This window comes from Acanthochromis polyacanthus, chromosome 8 (genome assembly GCF_021347895.1).
Source record: "Acanthochromis polyacanthus isolate Apoly-LR-REF ecotype Palm Island chromosome 8, KAUST_Apoly_ChrSc, whole genome shotgun sequence".
Taxonomy (NCBI): Eukaryota; Metazoa; Chordata; class Actinopteri; family Pomacentridae; genus Acanthochromis; species Acanthochromis polyacanthus.
In genome coordinates this window covers 30,995,104-31,017,024 of record NC_067120.1, presented here as the reverse complement: position 1 = coordinate 31,017,024, position 21,921 = coordinate 30,995,104, and the positions used below count along the sequence as shown (strand labels likewise).

Below are 21,921 nucleotides of genomic sequence, written 5' to 3'. Positions count from 1 at the left end.
GGACCCCTCTGGCAAAGAACATCTAAAAAAAGTTGTGAAAAATGGCAGACATCCCAGTAGAAATGAATTTTTAGCTTTGCTGAGGAGCAAATACTCTATTTGTCGAACTAACTTTTTTGCAATCACTACATAGAGTTTTGAAATATATTAAATGTAGGTGATATTGCTCACTTCTGCTGTATTCTGTATAAACAGAGCTTTATCAAATACATAAACTCACCCACACTGGCCTGCCACCGATAAATAACCAATAAGCTGTAACACCAAGCAGTATCAACAAAAGGCCTGCCAAACAACCTTTACTGCAAGACCAATGGGTTGTATCACAATGTTCTTTTGTTTTGTCCATCCTGTGCACAAAAAGTAACTAATCAGTCATCTATACAAAAAGAGATTCAAGAACAAATAGAAATGTCTGGCGACTGTTCTGTGGCACTTATCTAGGTTGTTTTCTCCTGGCTAGATCATTGTTTGTGTTTATCTACTCTCATTTGGACATTGCTTTAAAAAATAAAAGTAGCTGCTGAATGAAATTATAGAATTGCAGATTGTGTTGGTCTTACCTTGCTGAGATGAAACTCCAGCCGTCTTATGTACCTCTCAGTCACCTTCACTTGCTATAAAAGCAGAGTAGAGTTACTGGTCTGATAAAACTGTTTTCACAAAATGTCCATTCAAACCTAGCGAAAGACTGAGACCAACACACAAATATTCGCCACAATTTTTTTTTTACAAATTTAAAATCTAGCAGTAAAGGTAATAAGTGGTAATAAGTGTCTCACCAAAATGTAACCATTTTTTAAAAACTGTCAAAATTGAAAATAAAGACCCCTTTCCAGTACAAACAGTTGCTCACCTTGTCCACTTCATACAGGAAACCCTAGAAGAGGCAGAAAACATCTAAACATTAGTATCTGACATCTTTAGTTTCTGCTTTTTACTTGAACAGTGAAACGCCACAACATACCAGTCTGGAGTTCCTCTTTGACTCTTTCATCTGTCTACTGAGGCTGTCCAAATCCATCTGATGAACCTGAAGGTAAGACCTGAGGGAACACAAACACATCCAGTACTATAAGTAAGTGAGGCCTTTGAAGTATGGGACCATGTAGAGTAAAAGACATTTTAACTCTGCCCTCTGCAAAACCTTATGTTTTCCACTTGTGCTGCACACAAAGCATCCATCACTTCTGACAGAAAATGGAAAATTCTTTTGAATTAAAAAGCTATGGAGAATAAGCTATTTAGTTCCATAAAAAGAGCAGAAAGGCTGAAAAACTAAGAATGTTTCACTGTCTGTAGTTCACTGTTTGACTTTGGTGGTGTTGTAGAAAGTTCAACTGATCATAGGATCTTTCAGCCTCATCTGAGCATTAATGAAACACAGGTCTGCCACTTCCTGTTTACTCTTCCTGTGCAGAATGTAGTTTCACTGCCAAGTTTGGGACATTTTTTTGTACATAGATGGACATATAACAGGGCCTTTGCAACATTATTTCACTAAATCAGTCAGATATTCCACATTATACTAGTAATACAATGAAAGAGCACATTACACTTGACAGTTACAAAAATAACAGTTAAAATTTAGGTGTCACTACTGTCAAAGACACGATCCCTCATGGAAGTCAAGCTGCTCTCTGTATGAGTGAGCAGCAGTATACTCACTGAAGGCCGTTCTTCAGCGCCTCGTAGACTTCATTCAGTCGCTCTGGTTGAGGAACTTTGGGTGGTGGGTTGGACTTTGCAGACATAGTAAACATTCTGCTGGCTCTGCTGGGCTTCCTGCTGACACCTGGAGTGGGGAACACTGAGAGGCTCCTGTAACGACACAAACATCTTATTGACATCTGATTGATAAGCCTGATCAAACTCTGTTTAATCTCACATCACTTTCACATACTGTAAGACTCATACCTTCAGAATTCACACTCAGTAATTCCCCAATAGTCCGTTGGCGGATCTGTTTGTCTCATGTTCACATTAAAACTTTGTTTTTTAATCAAATTCAGGTGTATGTTAAGTTGTATCTATGACTTTTTGCTTCACTGTTTATTCCTCACATTTCATCTGCTAAATTGTATTGATTCCAGTTACCTAGCCTTAAATAATGAATTTTCCCCTTTAAATATGTTCTGAAATTCTTCTTGACTGCATGTCAAAAAGAGCCACAGTGTTGTTTTCGTAATCTTGTATCGAAACATCCCGCTTGTCAAATGGTAAATATAAATTACGAACTAATTCCTCATTGGTATTTATCTAACAAGTGTGATCATATTTCCCTACAAATAATACCCGCACCTGCCAGACTTCAATCCTTTGTTAATTTTGCAGATAGTTTGTCTAAGAGTGTGTTTGAGGGCATAATCATGATATTAAGAGCACTGTCATCTATGGCAACCTTAAGTAGCACCATTCTTGAAATGCAATGTACATCAGTCCAATAATTACTCTTTGGAGTAATGTGATGATCGCCATTGGTTTGTCTGTTTGTCTGTTAGCAACATCACTCAAAAATGGACTAACAGATTTGGATGAAATTTTCAGGGAAGGTAAGAATGACACATGGACCAAGTGATTAGATTTTGGTAGTAAAGCAGCTTATCATCTGGATCCACAGATTTGTCCAAGATCATTGCGAGATAGTGACACGGCATCAGTGTAACTAGGACTACAAGTGAACATGTCATTATTGCGATCCTACTACAAATCCACCGCTGTGGACCCATCGGGACTTACTGATTAAATTGTGGGAGTGATTCCAATTCGCATCAATACCCACCACCCGCTACATATTTAGGTCACGCGATTCGGTATCCATACACAGCGTACACATGCATAACACACGCCTGTGCTCAGTGCAACCTAATTATGTTTGTGGGTGCATCTATATTAAATGGTCACATCCTATGTTGCTGTGATTTCTGAAAATCACTAACTAATAAATGGTGCTGGGCAACGATTACATTTTTTAAAATCGCGATTAATCGTACAATTTTTTTCTGCGATTAATCACGATTAACAGCATTGTTATGCATACAATTAAAGAATGAGTTTAAAAGTAGGGTATTCTGTATTTTTATTTTTAAAGTACTGCTATATTAGCAAAACTACAGTAACATTTGGTTTGGAAGCACTTTAAACAAATAAAGTGCTTTTTAACAGCAGTATTCCCTTCACACAGCAGCAGTTAAAATATTTCTTGTAAATCTCAACTTAAACATAACTATAATCAAATCTAGCCAGAGCTACTTGCCACTGCAGTGGCATTCATGCTTTATCTGGTTTGTTATATATAATAGAAAAACAATTTACCCTCAGAGTCCAGACCCAAGATCATAACATTATAACAGGAAGCTTCCCAGCAACAGCAAGTTAACATTTATAAATCTGTGTTCTTATTTTTTTCCAAACAGGTACCAGCAGAAATGTTTTCTTTCATCGGGGAACAGCAGAAACACTCTATGTTCAGTGGTAGCTGTCCCTGTTAGGGGAAGGTGAAAAAGTCCACAGCTGTGCGTGACTGCAGAAGACTGTTTAGTCTGTGAAGACCATGTTTGGACTTCTTTTTGGCCTTTTTAGGCTTTATTATATAGGACAGTGGAGAATGACAGGAATCATAGGAAGAAGAGCAAATGGCCGTGGGTCAGACTCGAACTCTGCATGGGGGACTCTCGTCCTGGTTTATGTCATCACACAAAAAATCTTCCAGTGATGCAGGTTGAGGAGAATACGTGCCACCATTCGTTGGTCCTCTGACTGATATCTTTGACAATACGAATCAGAATGCAGTCTATAGCTAACTACTTCTCTGTGGCTGTTAGCTTGTTTTGTTTTAGTTTATCTCTATTTCTCCCATACGCTGAATGCAGCCAGTCTGCCAAAGCCTCCCTTCACTGTTAGTTTGGGTGAGACGTGATGACGCCCCTCTGTGACAAATGAGTGAGACTTTATCTCGTTCTCTGGTCGTTTATTGAACCTTTACACAGGTTACTGTGGGCCATGGCCAATGCCTAAATAACTACAAAAACCCAACAACTTAGCTTCAGAATTAGCCGCCATTTCCAGCGCTCTATCACTCGACACATCGGCACAGAGTAACACACACACTGCTGACTGTCAGCCAATCAGAGGTAAGCTAACTAAACATGGCACGTTCACTGACAGTAGGCAAATCTGAAGCTTAACAATAAACATTAAATCTCAACATCAACAACAATACAGGTCCATTACAACACTAATTTTAAAAAACTGCGTTAATGATTGTCGGCGTTAATGTGGCAATAACGCGTTAACGTGCCCAGCCCTACTAATAAACAAATGTTACATTTCTAAAAAGAAAAATGCTGCATTTCTGACAATGCCATACTGAGGAAAGAACAGCCTTCTCGGAGCTCTCTCGGTGTCCTTCCCTGCAAAACGTATGATGTACCTGTACTGTTTGTCGTAGGTGTTGACTCCAGCGAAGCTCTGGCTCCTAGTGATGGATCTGGAGGTGATGCGTCTGACTGGGCGAACAGACAGAGACATGGTGGACAGAGTTCGGGATGGACTCCCTGTGCAGAGCAGAAGAAAAAACTAAGTTAAAAACGCTACAAGCACCACAGCAAGACAGACTGGTGGGCCAAGTTTTTTTCTCATGCATCTCACCCTTCATTTCTATCTGGTAGAACAAGTTTTCTGCACCTGAAAACCCTCCTAATATTTTCTTAGGCATTGGGGAGAGATTACGCTTGGTGCTGTGCACCAGATGTTCCATTGGGAATTGAACCAGAGCATTAGCCTAGTCACGCTAGACCCATGTTCTGAAGGCACAAGGGTCTAGGACCGCTCGACAGGGAGGGAGGCGAGCTAAAAGGTTGTCTTTCAAATCACTCTGCAGCAATTGGGTAGGTATACAACCAATCAGCGCAACAAATAGGCTGACGTAGTTCCTAGAGCGCCGGCGGATTGTGGCTAAGTCCCATTAGCTTCCCAACCAGCGGAGCCAACTGGTATATTAAGGATTTGCCATATCCCGTCGGCATAAGTCCAAATACGTCTTTCTTCTCAATGAAACACTTCAGTGCCGTCCTTTGTTTATCTTTCAAGTTGAATTTTAGCTTCAAATCATTAAGGGCTGTGGCCAAAGCTGAGTCGAAAGATAACTGTTTATTGTGCGCCGGTTGTTTCTGTCAGAATCGTCGCGCCTCTGTCGTCACTCAGTTACGCCCGCCTTCTGACTCTACACTTCATGGTGATTGGTCCGGCCAGTTTTAGGAGAATCCAGCCTCGAGCCTTATGGAGGGTAACTAGACCCACCCTGGCAGAGAATTAAATTCGTTGCCGTGGGTTGTCTAGCGCGGCTAGGCTACCAGAGCATTACAATTGGATATGACATGCCTCAGACTACTGGACTAAAGGGATGCTCCTGTATTTGAATATCTGACCGTGATCAGAGTAAAAACTTGTTGATGCAGGAGTGCCTGTAAATATTGTTCTGTGTGCAGGATCTTTATCCACGGTGGTAGCAATTAACAATAACCTAATACTATTTTAGCATGGAATTTTTAAATTATGAGGACGTTTTAGGAAGCCAACTGAAATTGAAGTACAAAGAATAAAGCATATCAGAAAAATGAGTAGCACATTGACAAGTGAGAACAGAAAACGAAAAGACCAACTGTTGGGACCTTTTTCTTGTTTTAAATACCATGCTGGTTGTGGTAGCACATTCCACAGAGACAACATGTTAAAATTTGGAGCGATACAGTGAAATCCAAATTGAACTGCACTGAATGTATATCTGATAGAGTAAGTATCATTGGTATGGCAAGTTAAGGGAACCCCTGATGTCACACAGATCTGCCATTTAAGCAGTGCTTTTGAATTCAACTGTATCAGTTATTGTGACTACACTGAATACCCCAATGGTCACCTGAAACAACATACTGCATTATTTCAGTTAACATCTTTTCAGTGCTTAAACAGAAACTGTTTCTCATTGCAAGGCTAATTCATTTGGTTTCTGTGGCCTCTGAACAGCATTTCAAGTCTGAAGCCTGAAGCAGTGTTTTGTTATTGTGCCTTAAATGAGCGGATAACTTCTGTCAGCTGAAGCAGTACTTTCCTGCTATGGCCCATCCAGTGTCCTGTATCCTGTTTCTTAAAACAGCTAAAAGACCTTTACAAAGCGACTGCCCAAGACTCCCTCCCACAGCACAGGAAATGTCTCACTCCAACAGGAAATCAGATTCAACAGCCTCTTCTGACAGGAAATTTAACAAAGGGAGATATTCCTGAGGGCTGTAGTCATTTTTCTGAGGAGAAAAGGTGGTGGAGCTAAACTAAATCACTAGGAATGGAAAGAATACCTGACAGATAATTATTGAATGAAATTGACAGTACAACTATCCTCTTTTTATGGAAAGCAGTATTGCTTTAATTGTACTGTGAGTAAAAAGGAACAATTCACTTATTTTTAATTTAAAGTGGTAAACAACCTGACATCCACACTTGAACTAAAAATCAAGTATGTGTGTGCAGGACCTTGTGGTCAACCATTTGTTGACTTAACCTAGTTCAAGCACTCACAGAGGCAGAGTTGTGGAAACAGAGAGAGACAAATAGAAAACACATTTCAGAGGGAGAAACTGAAGCCACCAGATATGCAGGGTGCAAAAACAGTGCAAGTGGAAAAGTCACATGAGTCATCCCTCATCACATTCAGCCACTTTCCTCTTTAATTTCCTGAAAAATCACCATGTTGTGTTGTCACAGCATTTCACCACCTCTATAAGGAAGTCTACATCCTGAGTGCATCAGAGCTAACTCTAGGTACATTTTCTACACTGCAGGAAGTCTGTATGCGGGCGACCTGATAGCCAAGTGGATAGGCTACTACATGTTGTCAGCAGTGAGTTAGCAGGTCTGATTTTCTTCTTGCAGGGGGGCAGCAGAAAGTTCAATAATACCCATGAGCCAAGGGCGACCCAGTTGGCTCAGTGACGATGTAAGGAGTGAGACTGAGGCAATGGATATCTTGGACAGGTCACCAGTCCACCACAGAACAGAACACCCAAACACATACATTCACACTCATGGAAAATTAAGAATCACCAATTAACCTCAGCATATCTTTGGCCTGCTAGAGGAAGCCAGAGAACCCGGTGAAAACCCACGCCGCACAGGAAGAACGTGTAAACTCCACACAGAAAGACCCCTGGCCAAGATTTCAACCAATGACCTTCCTACTGCCCTACTGTGTCACCCCCTGTACCCCCTGCAAATTGACAGTGTACTTTAATTCACAGTATACCTCATTCTTCCTTCCCAGCATTTTCTGAGTATCTGACTGTCACTGTCTAATTAAAAAAAAAAAAAAACGGCCGAAAAGGATAATCTTTAACAATTAAGTCTCTATGAAACATATTTAAATTATAAATATATTCCATGAATACTGTACACAAGTGAGTTACAGTATGAGTCTCTGATTGGAGTCAGTGGCAATTAAAGGAACATGTAAAGGTACTTTCAAAATGACGCCAGCTTTACTGAGGTATCAGGGAGTCAGAACAAAACAAGCACTGAATTCTTAAACCATAGCAGTTAAGTGGGGCTGACTTACTTGCTAAACCTGGTTTTTGACATATTTACTTTCGGTTTTATCAGTGGTATGATCACACACATGGATCTGATGCAGATAAATTTACCAGGCCTTTACCCAGAACCTACATCTGGTGAGTCAGACTATGTGGGTATGTTGTGAATCTGGCCAGAACTACCATAGTACTGTCATATTTCCAGAAAATCTATAATAAATGTATGAAAGAACCAAAATGCATGACTGTTTTTGGGACAAAGACACACTGGTTTCAATAATTTCATCAGTGAAAATTGAGAGCAATAGGAATCATTGGAAACTCAGGACTACCATAATATACATAACTTAGAATAACTAGAAAACACTCAGAGAGCGCAGTACTCCACCAAGGCTGCACAGTCGTCGTATCATTTCTGATGGCTGAAATCTTTCAAAATTTGTGGATTCAGACTATTGGTCTTTGTGGGATTTCTGACCATCCCTGAAAATTTCATCCAAATCTGTTCATCCGTTTATGAGTAATGTTGCAAACAAACAGACAAACCAATACAGATCATCACATAACTCCACCGAGGCGTCGCCTCCTTGGTGGAGTAATAACAAACAAGAAAAGCACTCAGAGAGCGCAGTACTCCGCCAAGGCTGCTCAGTCATCGTTTGATTTCCCATGGATGAAATCTTTATAAAATTTGTGGTTGATTTGTAGTAGTATCACAATGACGTGATCATCAGCAAGCAGCTGACATAGTGTTCACCTGTAGTCATGGTTACAATGTAGCTGTGAAGCTATCTTGCAATGATACAGAAATCCATGGATCCAGACTATCAGCTGCATCACTGCCAAAATCTCATCACTTGATCCTTGTGTCATTTCTGACCGTCCTTGAAAATTTCATTTAAATCCGTTAATCCATTTTTGAATAATGTTGCTAACATACAGACAACCAACGATGGTCGTCACAAAACTCCGCTGCCTTCCTTTGGCGGAGTAAAAAGTTACAATATGCTGTCTAAATGGATATTTTAAGAACATTCTGTTGACAATATGTAGGTTTGAATCTTGTAATAACAATGGGACATTAATGACTAAAAATGATCTGCTGTTATTTTTTTCTAAAAGATGTCTGTCATCTTATAAAAGATTGTGGCCAATGAGCCACAAAACAAAATGTTAACAATGCAATCTTACACATCTCTCTTGTTTTCCTTATTTCATCAAAAATGTATTGAAAAATAATCTTAGAAATAGGGTAGCTAACACACGATGAAATTTAAACAGCCATCACACCTCTAAATTTTAATAAAACACACACCTTGATCGGGCTCCAGGTCTCTGTCAGAGTCTGAGTTCAGACAGGTCAGTGGTAGTCGGCACATTTCTCCCTCAGTTACATCCCACTGTAATCTCCTGCTTTCTTATTAGAATCATATGAGCTCATCAGTTTAATGACCCATCAACTTCCATTCAAACTTCAAAGGGTTCATCGAGACATTGGTCAGTTAAACTCAAACTGAAAATGTCTGTCACCCTGTTTCACATTTGTGTTCCCCGTCTGTTCCAAACAGTGGTACAGTCTTGCCCAATGATAACAACAGATTCCAGTCACACCACCTCCTCTCCTATTGATGTTCTCATATAAACATGGGGACTATGGCTCTATGCCACACACTCAGCCCTCCATCCTCTGTGCTAGTCGAGTGTGTGACACCACACCTATTGTTTGATGCTTTCAGATCCCTCTTTTCCAGATCATTCTGGAAAAACTCCGCAATGGAAACACACACACACACACACACACACACACACACACACACACACACACACACACACACACACACACACACACACACACACACACACACACCTCAAATCAACACAACATTTAGTCCATGTCTCCCTTACACAGTTTTTTCCCCACTACTGGAATGATCTGAGGATGGTGATGTTTGGAGTAAGATATAGTTCACATTAGCCACATCTGTACTGCTACAATTGCTACGTGTACATAAGTTCCTCACAGGATAATTCATGAAATTTGAAACCTACAGTTGCATACTAGGGCTTAATGACAGGAATGATTAAAGCACTTGAGACAGAATCATTTTCTCAATAAGAGAATGATAAGCTTTGATTTACTGCTAAAGAAGTTAAAGATACTCTACCAGTCAAAAGTTTGGACAGACCTTCTCATTTAACGTTTTATCTTCATTTTCATGACTATTTACATTGTAGATTCTCAGCAAAGGCATCAAAACTATGAATGAACACATATGGAATTATGTAGCAAACAAAAAGTGTGAAATTGGTTAAAATTATTTTATATTTTAGATTCTTCAAAATAGCCATCCTTTGCTTTGAAAAACCATGAGATGAGAAGGTGTGTCCAAACTTTGACTGGTAGCGTATATCTAACTAAACACGTAAGGCCTAATTAGATGGGAATAACACAAGGGGTCTCTTTGAGGAATCTCTGAAAGCTGTCTCAGTAATATTGTTGCAGTTAATGACTGAGTTCCAGTATGCAACAGAAGTGAGTACACAGCAGAGAGAGGGCAGCAGAGAAGCAAACAGATGTAAAGAGCCGACACCAGCTGAGTATCGGTTGGACTGGAGCATAGTGGGCTAAATGAACACCCATCCAGTACTTGTTTATTGGTTTTAAAATTGTCTTGTTATAAGATCATCTTTGTTTTCTTCAATTTCTTGTTCATTTCAATGCCTGGTACCACTACAGGCATATTACCTGAAGAATACAATGAACACAACAAAAAATGCAGCTAAATCCATAATACTTTACATCCTATTTGATATGCTTAAGCTTAATTGTATTCCCAGGGTATATAAGAGGACATTTCATGTCATAAGCAGCACTGCACATGCAAAGGCCGAGAGTGGTTTCTGTTCAGTGAGGAATCCAATTTTCAGTTGATGCCCACTCCACCCAGCTTATTGGTTAGGAGGAAGCCTGAAGAAGCCTACAAACCAGACTGTCTTGCCCCTACAGTAAAACATGGGGGTGGATCCGTGATGATCTGGGGTTGTTTCAGTATGGGTGGAACAGGGCAAATGAACCAGGTCATGTACAGGGCTACTCTTGAAAACAGTCTTCTTCCATCAGCTTTAAAACTCTGTCCTGCCTCCAATGACTGGATTTTCCAACAAGACCATGACCCTTGTCACACGGTAAGGTCAGTTAAAGCCTGGATGGAGAACCAGAACATTGGAACCATGCCTACAGTCTGCTACAGTCAAGCAGACTGTAGGAAAACCCCTGTGGGTAGTTAATCAGAGGAGCAAATCCTGCGGATCCAGAGGGAAAGAAGCCGCTGAAGAAAACAGAGCCTCCAGAACCACCAGATCCCACAGATCCTCCTGAACCAGATCCTCCAGAACCACCAGAGCCAGTTCCTCCACCAGCTCCTCCAGTTCCTACACCAGCTCAATCACCAGATCCAAATCCAGTTGAAAAGCTGTGGAAAACCATCAAACGCAAAATGGAGAACCACAAGCCCAAAAACAAAGCAAATTAGTTTGAATTTGTGCAAATGTATTTTCAGTTGTACCAGACATTAAAATGAACAAGAAATCGAAGAATACAAGGGTGGTCTAATCATTGTTTCCATGACTGTATATGAATTTTCCTGTTATTTAGGGGAGGTAGTGAAGTGCATGAAGACTTGGGTGCCCATTGTTGCAGCCAATAACAGAAAATTTGGAGTGCTTTACTTGTTGACTTTACAGTTATTGTGAGTAAATAAACCTGGCAGAGTATGAGGCAGCTACTCACTCTGAGTGGCAGCAGGTAGTGAGAGGGCAGGATTATGCAAATTGCTAGTTGATAACTACTGGTAACTCACTTTCAAGAAACTTTGACCTGGTGTGCTGATGCTCCACGACAATGTGTTTGTCCAGACAGCACAAGTGGCAATCAATCAATCAAATGTTATTTATAGAGCACTTTTCATACAAAGAATGTAACGCAAAGTGCTGTACAACATTTAAAAACATTAAAAACAAAAGACCCATCCCACCCTCCCTCCATATAGGCGCACAACTGCACAAGCGTACACACACACACAGACACACACGCACACCCACTCTCACCACTGACTGTAGGGAGACATGGCATGACACTGACGATTGTGGGAAAGTGGCAATCAGTCAGTGCAAGATGGGTGAGTATGGAGCATGAAGCCACGTTTGGCTGCTTCTGCCACCAGTGCTGTGTGGACGGATGAATTGTCTTGGAGCAACAGCAGCCAGTTTGAAGTTCTTTGGAGCTCTCTTTTATTCTTTGATTGCTTTATTCATTTATGTTTTTGTGGACAGTGACACAAGGCTTTATAGTATACAGTTATGCCAAGAACTTCTTTTAGTACTCTCATAGACTCTGATACATGGCCATTTTGGGACACATTTAAACAGGTTTCTGCTCCTCTTCCACTATTTGGACGTTACGGTTTTCAGAATCCCTTCCACTACAGGAAACAACAGTGACAACCTCTGAGCAGCAACCTAACACACTGGAAATTTCAAGTGCTGCCCAAGATCTGGATTGTGCAACAAAATAGCTCGGTTCGATTTTTTCAATGAATTTTCCATTTTATTGACGATGCTTGCCTCCGTGTAAGCAAATGTTGCGGCCAAGCCACGCCTTGTCACTGTTTTGCTGGGACAATGACATCCTGGGTCTCGCGTTGTCCTTGACAACTGTAACTTGTTTAAGGAAATACAAACACACCACCGCCTTTCCTCTCCTCTATAAGAGAATGGTAACGGGGTGCAGCTAGACCATTCTTCTGCACTGACAGCACCGTGGAGATGGATCTGGCTATTTAAGACGATCACAACCTTGAATAAATCACTGTGAATTCAAAAGCTCTCAAATTTGTGAGGCGCTTGTTTTGTTTTAGTGTTTGAGATTCTCCAGGTCATCTCAGTCGATTTCAGGAAATTTTACTATTTCTTCGGGACTGTTCTAGGACAAGAGCTAGGACTAATCTCGAAAATTCTGGGATTTTTTTAAGGACACATGGAAATCCTGTCAGTGTTTTTAAATCTCATATTAATAGTTTCCTTTCAACACCACTGTTTCATACACTGTCCTCTCATATTCCCACATACTGTACATACAGTTTAGTTTCATAACTCCAGGCACTTCCCTCTCTCACATCAATGTATTAGGGTAAGGAAACCCAGGAGGGAGTAACATCCTGCAAGAAGGGCAGGGTCAGGAAAAGACTGATGCAGCTTCAGTCTGTAGCGACTGAGTCATAGGAATAACCCAACTGCACTACTTCAGAGACATGCTTGCTCCAAGAAAAGGTCACTATTGTGTTTGAAAAATAACATTTTACAGCTGAAAGGATCGTTTCAGTGAGAATCATATTTATAGTAAAGCAAATGAAAGAAAAAAATCTTAATTGTGTTTAAAGCGGAGTGCTCTCCAGAAATTAAGATCAAGAATCAGAAAAAATATTAAACACTAAGATTAAGATGACACAAAACAGAGGTTCAAAGTAAAACATCACAAAAAGGACACACACACACACACACACACACACACACACACACACACACACACACACACACGTAGAGATATAGCTACATATATATTTATCAATGTTTAAATGAAAACACTACTTTCTCACGCTGTACATTGCTGCAGCACCTCACCATCGGTTTTAAAGGTTCTATGTTAGCTCCTGTTGCTTTAAGGATCCCCACGTGAAAAGCCCAGTCTGCTCTGATTGGTCAGCTGGCTCAATGGGTCATATTGATTAAGAAGTATTCCCGCATATCCCTGAGTACAGGTAGAAAGATGTAGCCATGGCACAAATGCTCTATCAAGGAAATATTGGCTGTTCATTCGTATTTTGAAGGCACGTTAAACTAGGCTAGACAAAGATTATGCAAATATGTCACATAGAGATGCAGATGAATACTGGATAAACAAGTTTGACTTTAAACAAGGTGCTTTAAGCAGCTAAGTAACAGACAAAACAACTGCCTTAGGCATAGACTTTTTACATGCACAACAAAGCAGCTACAGCCATGGCCATAAGTTTGGACACAAGTACCATGACGCTTGTGAATCTTAGAAAATACCACAAAATTGTCACTTACAATACAGTACACAACTCCTGAGAACTATATTAAGTTTCATATTTTAAAAAAGACATCAAAAGAGTTTGGTGTCATTTTGTTATTCTTACCAAATTCAGTTGTGAAAGTACTGCATTTTTTGTTATTTTCTTCTAATATTATGTTTTGGGAACAAAGTTGTTCCAATTGTTGGAATTTGTTGATAATATTATATCCCTTGTTGATTTGTTGACTAATTAAACTGGTGCTGTCAAAAAATATTAGTTATGTTCTGTAATAGACATCAAAACAGACATAGTAAGTCATGCTGTGTCCAAACTTATGGCCATGGCTGTATATCACACATTTAAGAAAAGGGAGGAACCCCAAGATGCATAATATGGATTCTTTTAAAACTGAGAAGAGAAAGTTAAAGTAAATGAGAAAGAACTGAAGGAATGAATAACAGTTCCCCAACTATATGGTCGCTTGATAAATAAAATACTCAGTTGATCGAAAAAGGATAGTGGCAAATTGAACAAGATTTCTTTGCTTCCAAGTGATATGTTGGGAGTGGGAACCAGGATCCCATGATTTCTAGATTACTTTTTGATAGCAGACATTCATTTTTCAAGGCAGCTTTAAAAATAGAAAATCTCAGTCAAATTGTTGCTGTGGGTGTTCATAAAAAATGGAAACTTATGTCGTGTGCTTTAAAATATCCTAGAGGTAGGTAGACAGACCCTAACCTATACAGAAAAAACAACAACAAAAATTGTGCTGTACCTTGAACCCGTATTCCAGGTTAAAACAGCATTACTCCTGCATCTTTTAGAGACATCACACATCTTCACAGACCAAATATTTTAGGCTTGAGTAATATCATAACTTGCCAAAGTTTTGACTTTAGCCTGGAGTGATAGAGGTGCACAATGGTATCATGGTAGGTCAACCACTGAACCTTGAGTCACTCCACAAAGCAGCTTTGACTTATGATCTGTTGTTGCCACCACCAAACTGTCACAGCGTTAGGACTGAAATCAGTCCATGGATATGCTTCCGATACCTACACACTTCTTAGGTGGTCAACTGTGTCAAACACAGTTATGAGACCTAAAGAGTAAAAAAGAAGGGCGGTGTCCCTCAGCTGGCAACCACTTATAAATGCTGTTCAGTGGTGACCACTAAAGCCAGACGACACACATTCAAACCCAACATTGTTCTGTTGATTTGTCACCACTTTCTTTCTTAGCTCATTGTTGTGTGGACTGCACTTCATTTTAAGTGCCACTAAAGATTCCTATCAGTTTGAGTGGTGAAGGGAAAGTGAGCTGATCCGATGCAGTGTGTGAGATACACAAGTGTGTATCAGTCTTAGTCACGTGATATGACAAAGTTTTGTTCCAAACAAATCCTAGGGTTAGTTATTTTTTGCTGTTGGAGGGAACTTTCTGACCATCACATCATAATAAGTTACACATCTGTTAACCAGCAACTGGAAGTTCATCTTGACAAACACAGAAAGTTAATAATTACAGATGAGTCAGTCTCACTGAGCTGCACCACATTTGTCCATACCTCCATATCCACTGTACATGGTAGCTGAAGTGGTCGAGGTCAAGGTGTCCTAGCGATGGATCAGCCCGATTCCAGAAACACGTGCTCAATCTTCCTAGTTGGTATAGTTTTCAGTCACTTGCTTCCTTTTCTCTCTTAATTTACTCTTGTTGGCATCAGTCTCCCTTAATTCTTTGATCAGTAGGAATAACCAAGCTTTTTCAGGTGCAGTTCTTGTCTATTTCTCTTTTTATCGTTCCCCATCACTGTCACAGTGGTCAATCCTGCGTCCTCTCCCCAAATGATTTCCTTTCTCGCGACCACACCGATTACAAGAAGAGGGGGAGGAGAGAGAAGGAAACAGGAAAAAGCAAGGCGGTCCTCCCTTGTCTTTTTCCCTGCTGACATAACTATTTTTCCTGCCCCTCCTTCTCCCTGTTGAACATATTGTTTCCGATAAAAATACGTAGTCTGTCATACTTCTGCCTTTTTGATGGAGTTCATCTGAAATGTGTAAACAAAATGAAGAACCACTACTTCAGCCCTATATGGCTGGTACAACTCAGTACTGTACAGAGTAATACTGTCAGGACCTCTTTCTATTTAGTTTTCAACTGAAATCTTTTTCTGCGTACATGCGCATATAAAAGTACACAAACACATGCCTCATGCTGTCCATTCCCTACATATTTCTAATATCCTGATTGACCAAGTATGTTTGCTTTAACGTCAACATTTCTACATCATCCTCCTCTAATCATTCTGTCAATTGTATTATTTGTGGATCTTCATGAAATAACATTAATTTCTTCATGGCAACACTAAATTGTCTATTGGTTAGAAGATCGTGAGTCAAACAACACCTTCATCTGTAAATTCACTGTTATAATGGGAGTTAATTGTATGTTTCTGTAGTTCAACAGAGAAGCAGCTCTCATTTTCATTTTGTGTCTACAGGTTGTCAACATTGTTAAGCTAGCCTCATTAACGCTAATGTTGATTGATGATCAGGTTGACACAAACAAGACTCCTAATTAATGCATCCTTTAGTTAGGCATGAGGGCTAAGTTGATATGGATCATAAATTAGATCTCAGCCTTTTCAATACATACACAGTGCAGCTGGAAATGTGCTATTCAGTGAGCCAAATGTTCAGTTATTAGTCAAATTTCACGATTACCCATCCAAAAATTAGTTCACGGGCCTTATTTAAAAGCAGCTACTTTCTCAGTCAGCATTTGTGACCATTTTACCGGGTGTATAACCTATTTTCAGAGTCTGCAGTCATCTAGTTGATGTATTGGGAGTGAAGAGATGCACAACAAAATCCACATGACAGCTGGATGTAGTTTGATGTTGACAGTTCACGTGACCACAATACTCTCAACTATGTTAAAATCTACAAATCTACACATCTAGGAATAAGAAACGATTCACATGAATTTCCTCATCTGACCAAATCTGTGAGCATCTTTGTGGATCTCCTTGTGGCCATCTTCATGCAGCCTGGAATTTGTATGCGCATACAGTCTGCACAATACTACCCTGCAACAGCAATACCGAGCATGCCTGATAGTGTTCATATGCAAAACACGCAGACAGCGATCTACAGTGCATATATAAACTAATATTTTAGAAGCATCCAATATTTGCTGTGCCATGCTCTCTTTCCTTGCACTTCCACACATACAAATGATTTTTTTCAAAGCCTCTCTCCAGTTTCAAAACGAATAGTAATACTCGCAGAATAGTCAAGTTAAGGGGGAGCTTCACCCGGCCGAGTACTAAAAATGACCAATGTTGAAAGTTTCATATTACACACACTTTTTGAAGATAAAGTATGCAACCTGTACATTCGCTCCTCGCTCTTGACCAAAACTTCTCATTTTTGGCATGCTGGTAGTATAGGCTATGTAGAATGCACCCATTAGCCATTTTTTGACAACTTCATTCTATGCCGAGTTATATACGAAAATCTTTGTAGCGATTGTTTCGTAAGAAGTGTAAGAAGATAAATTAAGAGGCAGTTTATCGGTGTCCGAAAATCAAGTTTTGAGAAATCGGCACTTAATTTCAATCCAGTTGTTCAAAATGAAAAAAAAAATGGTTTCACAGTAAAGTTGGCATTTAGAGGTCTCTAAAAATGTACAGGTTGCATACCTTATCTTCAAAAAGTGTGTGCAATATGAAACTTTCAACATTGGTCATTTTTAGTACTCGGCCGGGTGAAGCTCCCCCTTAAGTATTGTTGAAAATTAATCAACAAAGACACACACAGAGAAAAGATACTGAACTGTGTGCAGGAAGTCAGTCGATTCAATCAGAATTTGATGTTATTTGTACTGCAGACAATGTGCTGCAGTAACGCAGCGGTGAGAAAGGGCTGATCTGATAACTCCCTCTACTGGTTCAAGATTGTTCCACCTCCTTAAACTCTGGCAGTATTCTAAACTACCAGGTCATCTGGACATTAAATTTATTCCGATGTTACTGTGATGGCTCATCTCTGTATGCAACAGGAAATATTCGTTTCTATGATGTACAAATCCCCCCCCAAAAAAACATACTGAGAGAGCACTGGAGAGAGGACATGTACACTATTGTTCAAAAGTTTGATGTCACTTGGAAATTGCCTTATTTTTTGAAAGAAAAGCATTTTTTATATATATATATATATATATATATATATATATATATATATATATAACACTAATGAATCAGAAATACAGTTTAGGCATTTACAATGTGTTAAATGACTATTCTAGCCGGGAATGGCTGATTTTTTAATGGAATATCTACATAGGGGTACAGAGGAACATTTCCAGCAACCATGACTCCTAATGCTACATTGTGTTAGCTAATGGTGTTGAAAGGCTCATTGGTGATTAGAAAACCCTTGTGCAATTATGTTAGCACCAGAACAAACGTTTGAGTTTCCATGGGAAACATGAAATTGTCTGGGTGACCTCAATTGTTTGATCAATAATGTATGGGGCCAATGACCCCAAACTTTTGAACAGTAGTGTAGAGATGAAGCTACTCAGGAGTTGCTAGATGTGGGACGTTGGGCCCATTCCAAGATGGATTACATGGGTGAAGACAAAAAGCCCCAAGTCAAGGTCAGAGCAACATCAGAAATGATAGAATACCAGGAAACATCAAGCCGTAGCACTAAACTGAAAGCTGCGTCCCAGGCAAAGAAAGTCAATAAGTCTTTGGGGGGTTTCTTTAAATAGAACGAGGAGCAAAGGATTCATCTATTACCCTTAATAATACTGTGGAAGCAGAGATAAAATCCCTGATAACACCCTCAAGGGACAGAAGAGGAATGTACACACGCATGATGGAAAAACACACGACCTGCCAAGTCTGCCCTCAAGCATCTATGCAGTTCTGCTAAAGAGGGGTTTTATATGAGGACTTTTGACTGTGGAGTGGTGGAGAGTGTACTGACTGGAAACATCACCCAGTGGTACGGGAACAGCACTGCTCATGACAAACGAGCCCTGCAGAGGGTGCTGAGGTCAGCAGAGTGTACTATGGGTACAACACTTTCCACCCTCCAGGTTAACAACACCAGCAGGAGTGTAGCCAGAGTGAACAGGATCAAGAAGGATCCTCTACACTCCCACAACAAACTGTTCGAGTGGCTGCACTCCGGCCGACGCTTTTGCTTCATCAAGGCCAAAACGGAGGTTCTCAGGAGGAGCTTTTGCCCTCAAGCTGTCAGGACTGTCAACTCTGACCTCCAGTCAGCACTTCACAAACAAGGATTAAAAACACATGACTGCAAATATTGCAACATTGCGCATGCACATCATACAGACTGCTATTTCTCTGTGTGAATGCACATCCTCACTGTTGCCATTACCATTTTACCCGTTTGTGTTTCTTACATTATGGTTCTACCTATTTGCATTTTGTTGTACTTTTCTTTTATAGATTCTATTTTTACCTATTTGAACATGTTGCATTTATAAAGCCTGGTGAACAGTCACCGCATTTCACTGCCATACTATATGTGCTTGTGACAAATTAAAAAAAAAAAAAATCTTTTCTGTACAAGTGGCAACATCATTACTTGCTAACATTTTGGTCTCAAGCCTGCAATGGTGGAGAGACTGGCATGTTTATTCATAGATTTGTGAGCTTTAGAGAGGAATGCATACACATGTATGAATGTGAAGCCAAAATATTGTATTTGCTAAAATAATGCACAAGTTGAGAGAAAGACATGTTAAGATGTATTCATCTGCTAGGTACGCTGTTAGGAAAGAGACCTGATTTTACATAATTGAAAAGTTCAATTTAGCATTTGTTTACACACGATGGCTCTTTGCAAACCAAATGTCTGTGCTTGATAGCATTTATTCAAGCTCTCTAACTTAACGAATTACAAGTTATTGTGTGATAATGAAGTTAATTTAAGGATTTTTTTGTAAGCTAAGCTGGAGGCTGGTGTTTAACTGTTACTGTTATTTTTCAATTTATGGCAGTACTACTACTATATGTACTATTTTAATATTTACAAAAAAGAGACTTCATTGTTGAGTAAAAGGTTAAATTAGCGATTTTGTCCCTCATGCTAATGTCCTATTATGATAGGGAAGCTTCCTTCTTAGTTTAACGTTACTTTAACTTAGTTTTAATCTGGAATATGGGTTAAAACAGCTTTATTACTGGATCCTTTAGAGACATCACACATCTTTACAGACCAAATATTTTGGGCATAAATAATATTATGACTTGTCAGGGTTCTGACTGTAGCTTGGAGTGATAGAGGTGCACAATGGTATCACGGTAGGTCAATCAGTAAAGCACCTAATGTCATGTCCCTTTTACAAAATCACTTCAGAGTAGCTACAGCTTTCACCTGCTTTTTTTGTTTGGTGCATTAAAGGAAATAAAGATAAAAAACTGGAGTTCAACAAAGGAGAGTTTTGAACTGAAACATTTTATTCATTTGAAAATGCTTTCCTCTCCAAAATCACCCCAACCAATCAAAATTATTATTAATTCTTAAAGTGAGAGAATGCGTGTGTTTTGTTACTAGCCTGATAAATTCAATGGTCCCTCATCTATCTTGGGGGTTACATTCCAGATTTCCCCGCGATAGACGAGAATCCGCAAAGTAGCGACCATATTTTAATTCCCGCAATATACAAAAAAAAATCTGCAATATCAAATGCAATTTAAAAATCCGCAATACAGTGAGGATGCGAAAAGTGACCCGCGATATGGCAAGGGACCACTGTATCACAAACAAAAAACATCACACTGCCAGTTTTTCACTGTATAATGCAGTCCAACTACAAAGTGCTATGTAATACTTCTCATCTACTATTCACACACTAGAACAAGGTTTTAGACTGCAGCTGAGAGCAACTTTTGGTTCAGGCACATGAAGATGCTGGGGATAAAGCCACCAAACCCCTTGGAGAACAACCTGCTCTGCCCTCTGACCCACAGTGACACAGGTTTCTGTAGACTGCTGCTCTATATCGTGGTGCTACATACAGACATCACAAGTTTGCAGGAAGTCCTTAAATGTTGTCGGAAGAAAGCTGGCTGCTTGTCTTTGCCCTGGTTTCTACTGTTATTAAATGTTACTGAATATACACAATATCAGTGAGCAAGTTAGAGAAAAGAGACAGAAGGACCAAAGAGTGGTGCTAAGGGAGGAATTTAAACAGAGGAATCCGGAAAAAGATTCATGGAGGCTGGTACCGTATGAGGCTGAAACACACACTGTCCATACCAAAGGCAACACACAGCTGTAAGCCAACATGTTCTGAACATAGCCACACGGGCCTAGTGGTGCAGACACCTAAAAATGATTATCACATGGCAAAAAGTTACTATCACTCAGTTTACATGTGTCCACAACTACAATCATCAGGATTAAACAGTAGTCACAACATGCAAATACATAAGAGTCAATGTATAATTGCGGGACTTTTTGTAACATAGTGGACAGGTATCATAGTTGACATTTTTGACAAATTTCGACACAGATTACAACGATTATGTAACGCCAGTGGACAGCTTAGCCTACAATAATTCCCAGTTGTTTTCAGAACAATGACATAACACTGCACCAGAACGGCTTGCAGATTCTTTGCCACTTGTTTTTACTCCGCAACACAGTTTGACAGAACCTCTATCCTATGTCATGGAGCCACGCCAGCCTACATATAAGAAAACTGATGCGAAGTCTGGCATCATCAATCATGAACGGAGGTAATTAAGAAAATACCCAATGCATTTTATGTCACTGCGAGCTGCCCATTTGTTAAGTTCTGTCTCCTGACAGTAACACTGTCTAATCATAGCTTTAGCCATCTACAACAGCCACAGCAGGCCTGTATCTGGATTTTTCCACATAGTATATAAGGGATTCCTGTAAGAGTGAGAGTCATCAGCAATATAGAATATATATAATGGTTTTAGGGTTGTTTTCTTACTTTTTTGTCTTTTAGATATACAAGAACAAAAAAAATACATGAACATATTTGTACTTTTCTTTCACTTTGGTAAATATTTTATTAGTAGTTTCAATTTTAAAGTGACAATATATACTGAAAATACATTTTTAAAGACCATAAAACCTCAGCCCAGCTTGCTTGTGCTCTCCAGTAACGCTTTATTCCCATCATGCATGCACAGGTATTTTTCTGCAGTACAAGTTGCACACCTT

At 39.7% G+C, this 21,921-nt stretch overlaps 1 protein-coding gene across 2 annotated transcripts in view; it reads right to left on the bottom strand.

The window, feature by feature from the left end:
- Nucleotides 1-21,921, bottom strand: part of ripor1 (RHO family interacting cell polarization regulator 1) — a 61,844-nt gene that overhangs the window by 26,675 nt on the left and 13,248 nt on the right. Inside the window, exons 1-6 of one of the 2 annotated variants that reach the window (XM_022198622.2) lie at nt 15,246-15,550; nt 4,433-4,556; nt 1,669-1,821; nt 968-1,046; nt 857-880; nt 564-617 (exon numbers count right to left, since the gene is read on the bottom strand). In XM_022198622.2, coding sequence (XP_022054314.2) covers nt 564-617; nt 857-880; nt 968-1,046; nt 1,669-1,821; nt 4,433-4,556; nt 15,246-15,264 — 453 coding nt within the window. In that variant the 5' untranslated portion in view covers nt 15,265-15,550. Of the gene's footprint in view, nt 1-563; nt 618-856; nt 881-967; nt 1,047-1,668; nt 1,822-4,432; nt 4,557-15,245; nt 15,551-21,921 lie in introns of those variants that run through there. The other variant, XM_022198623.2, reaches the window with a different exon arrangement.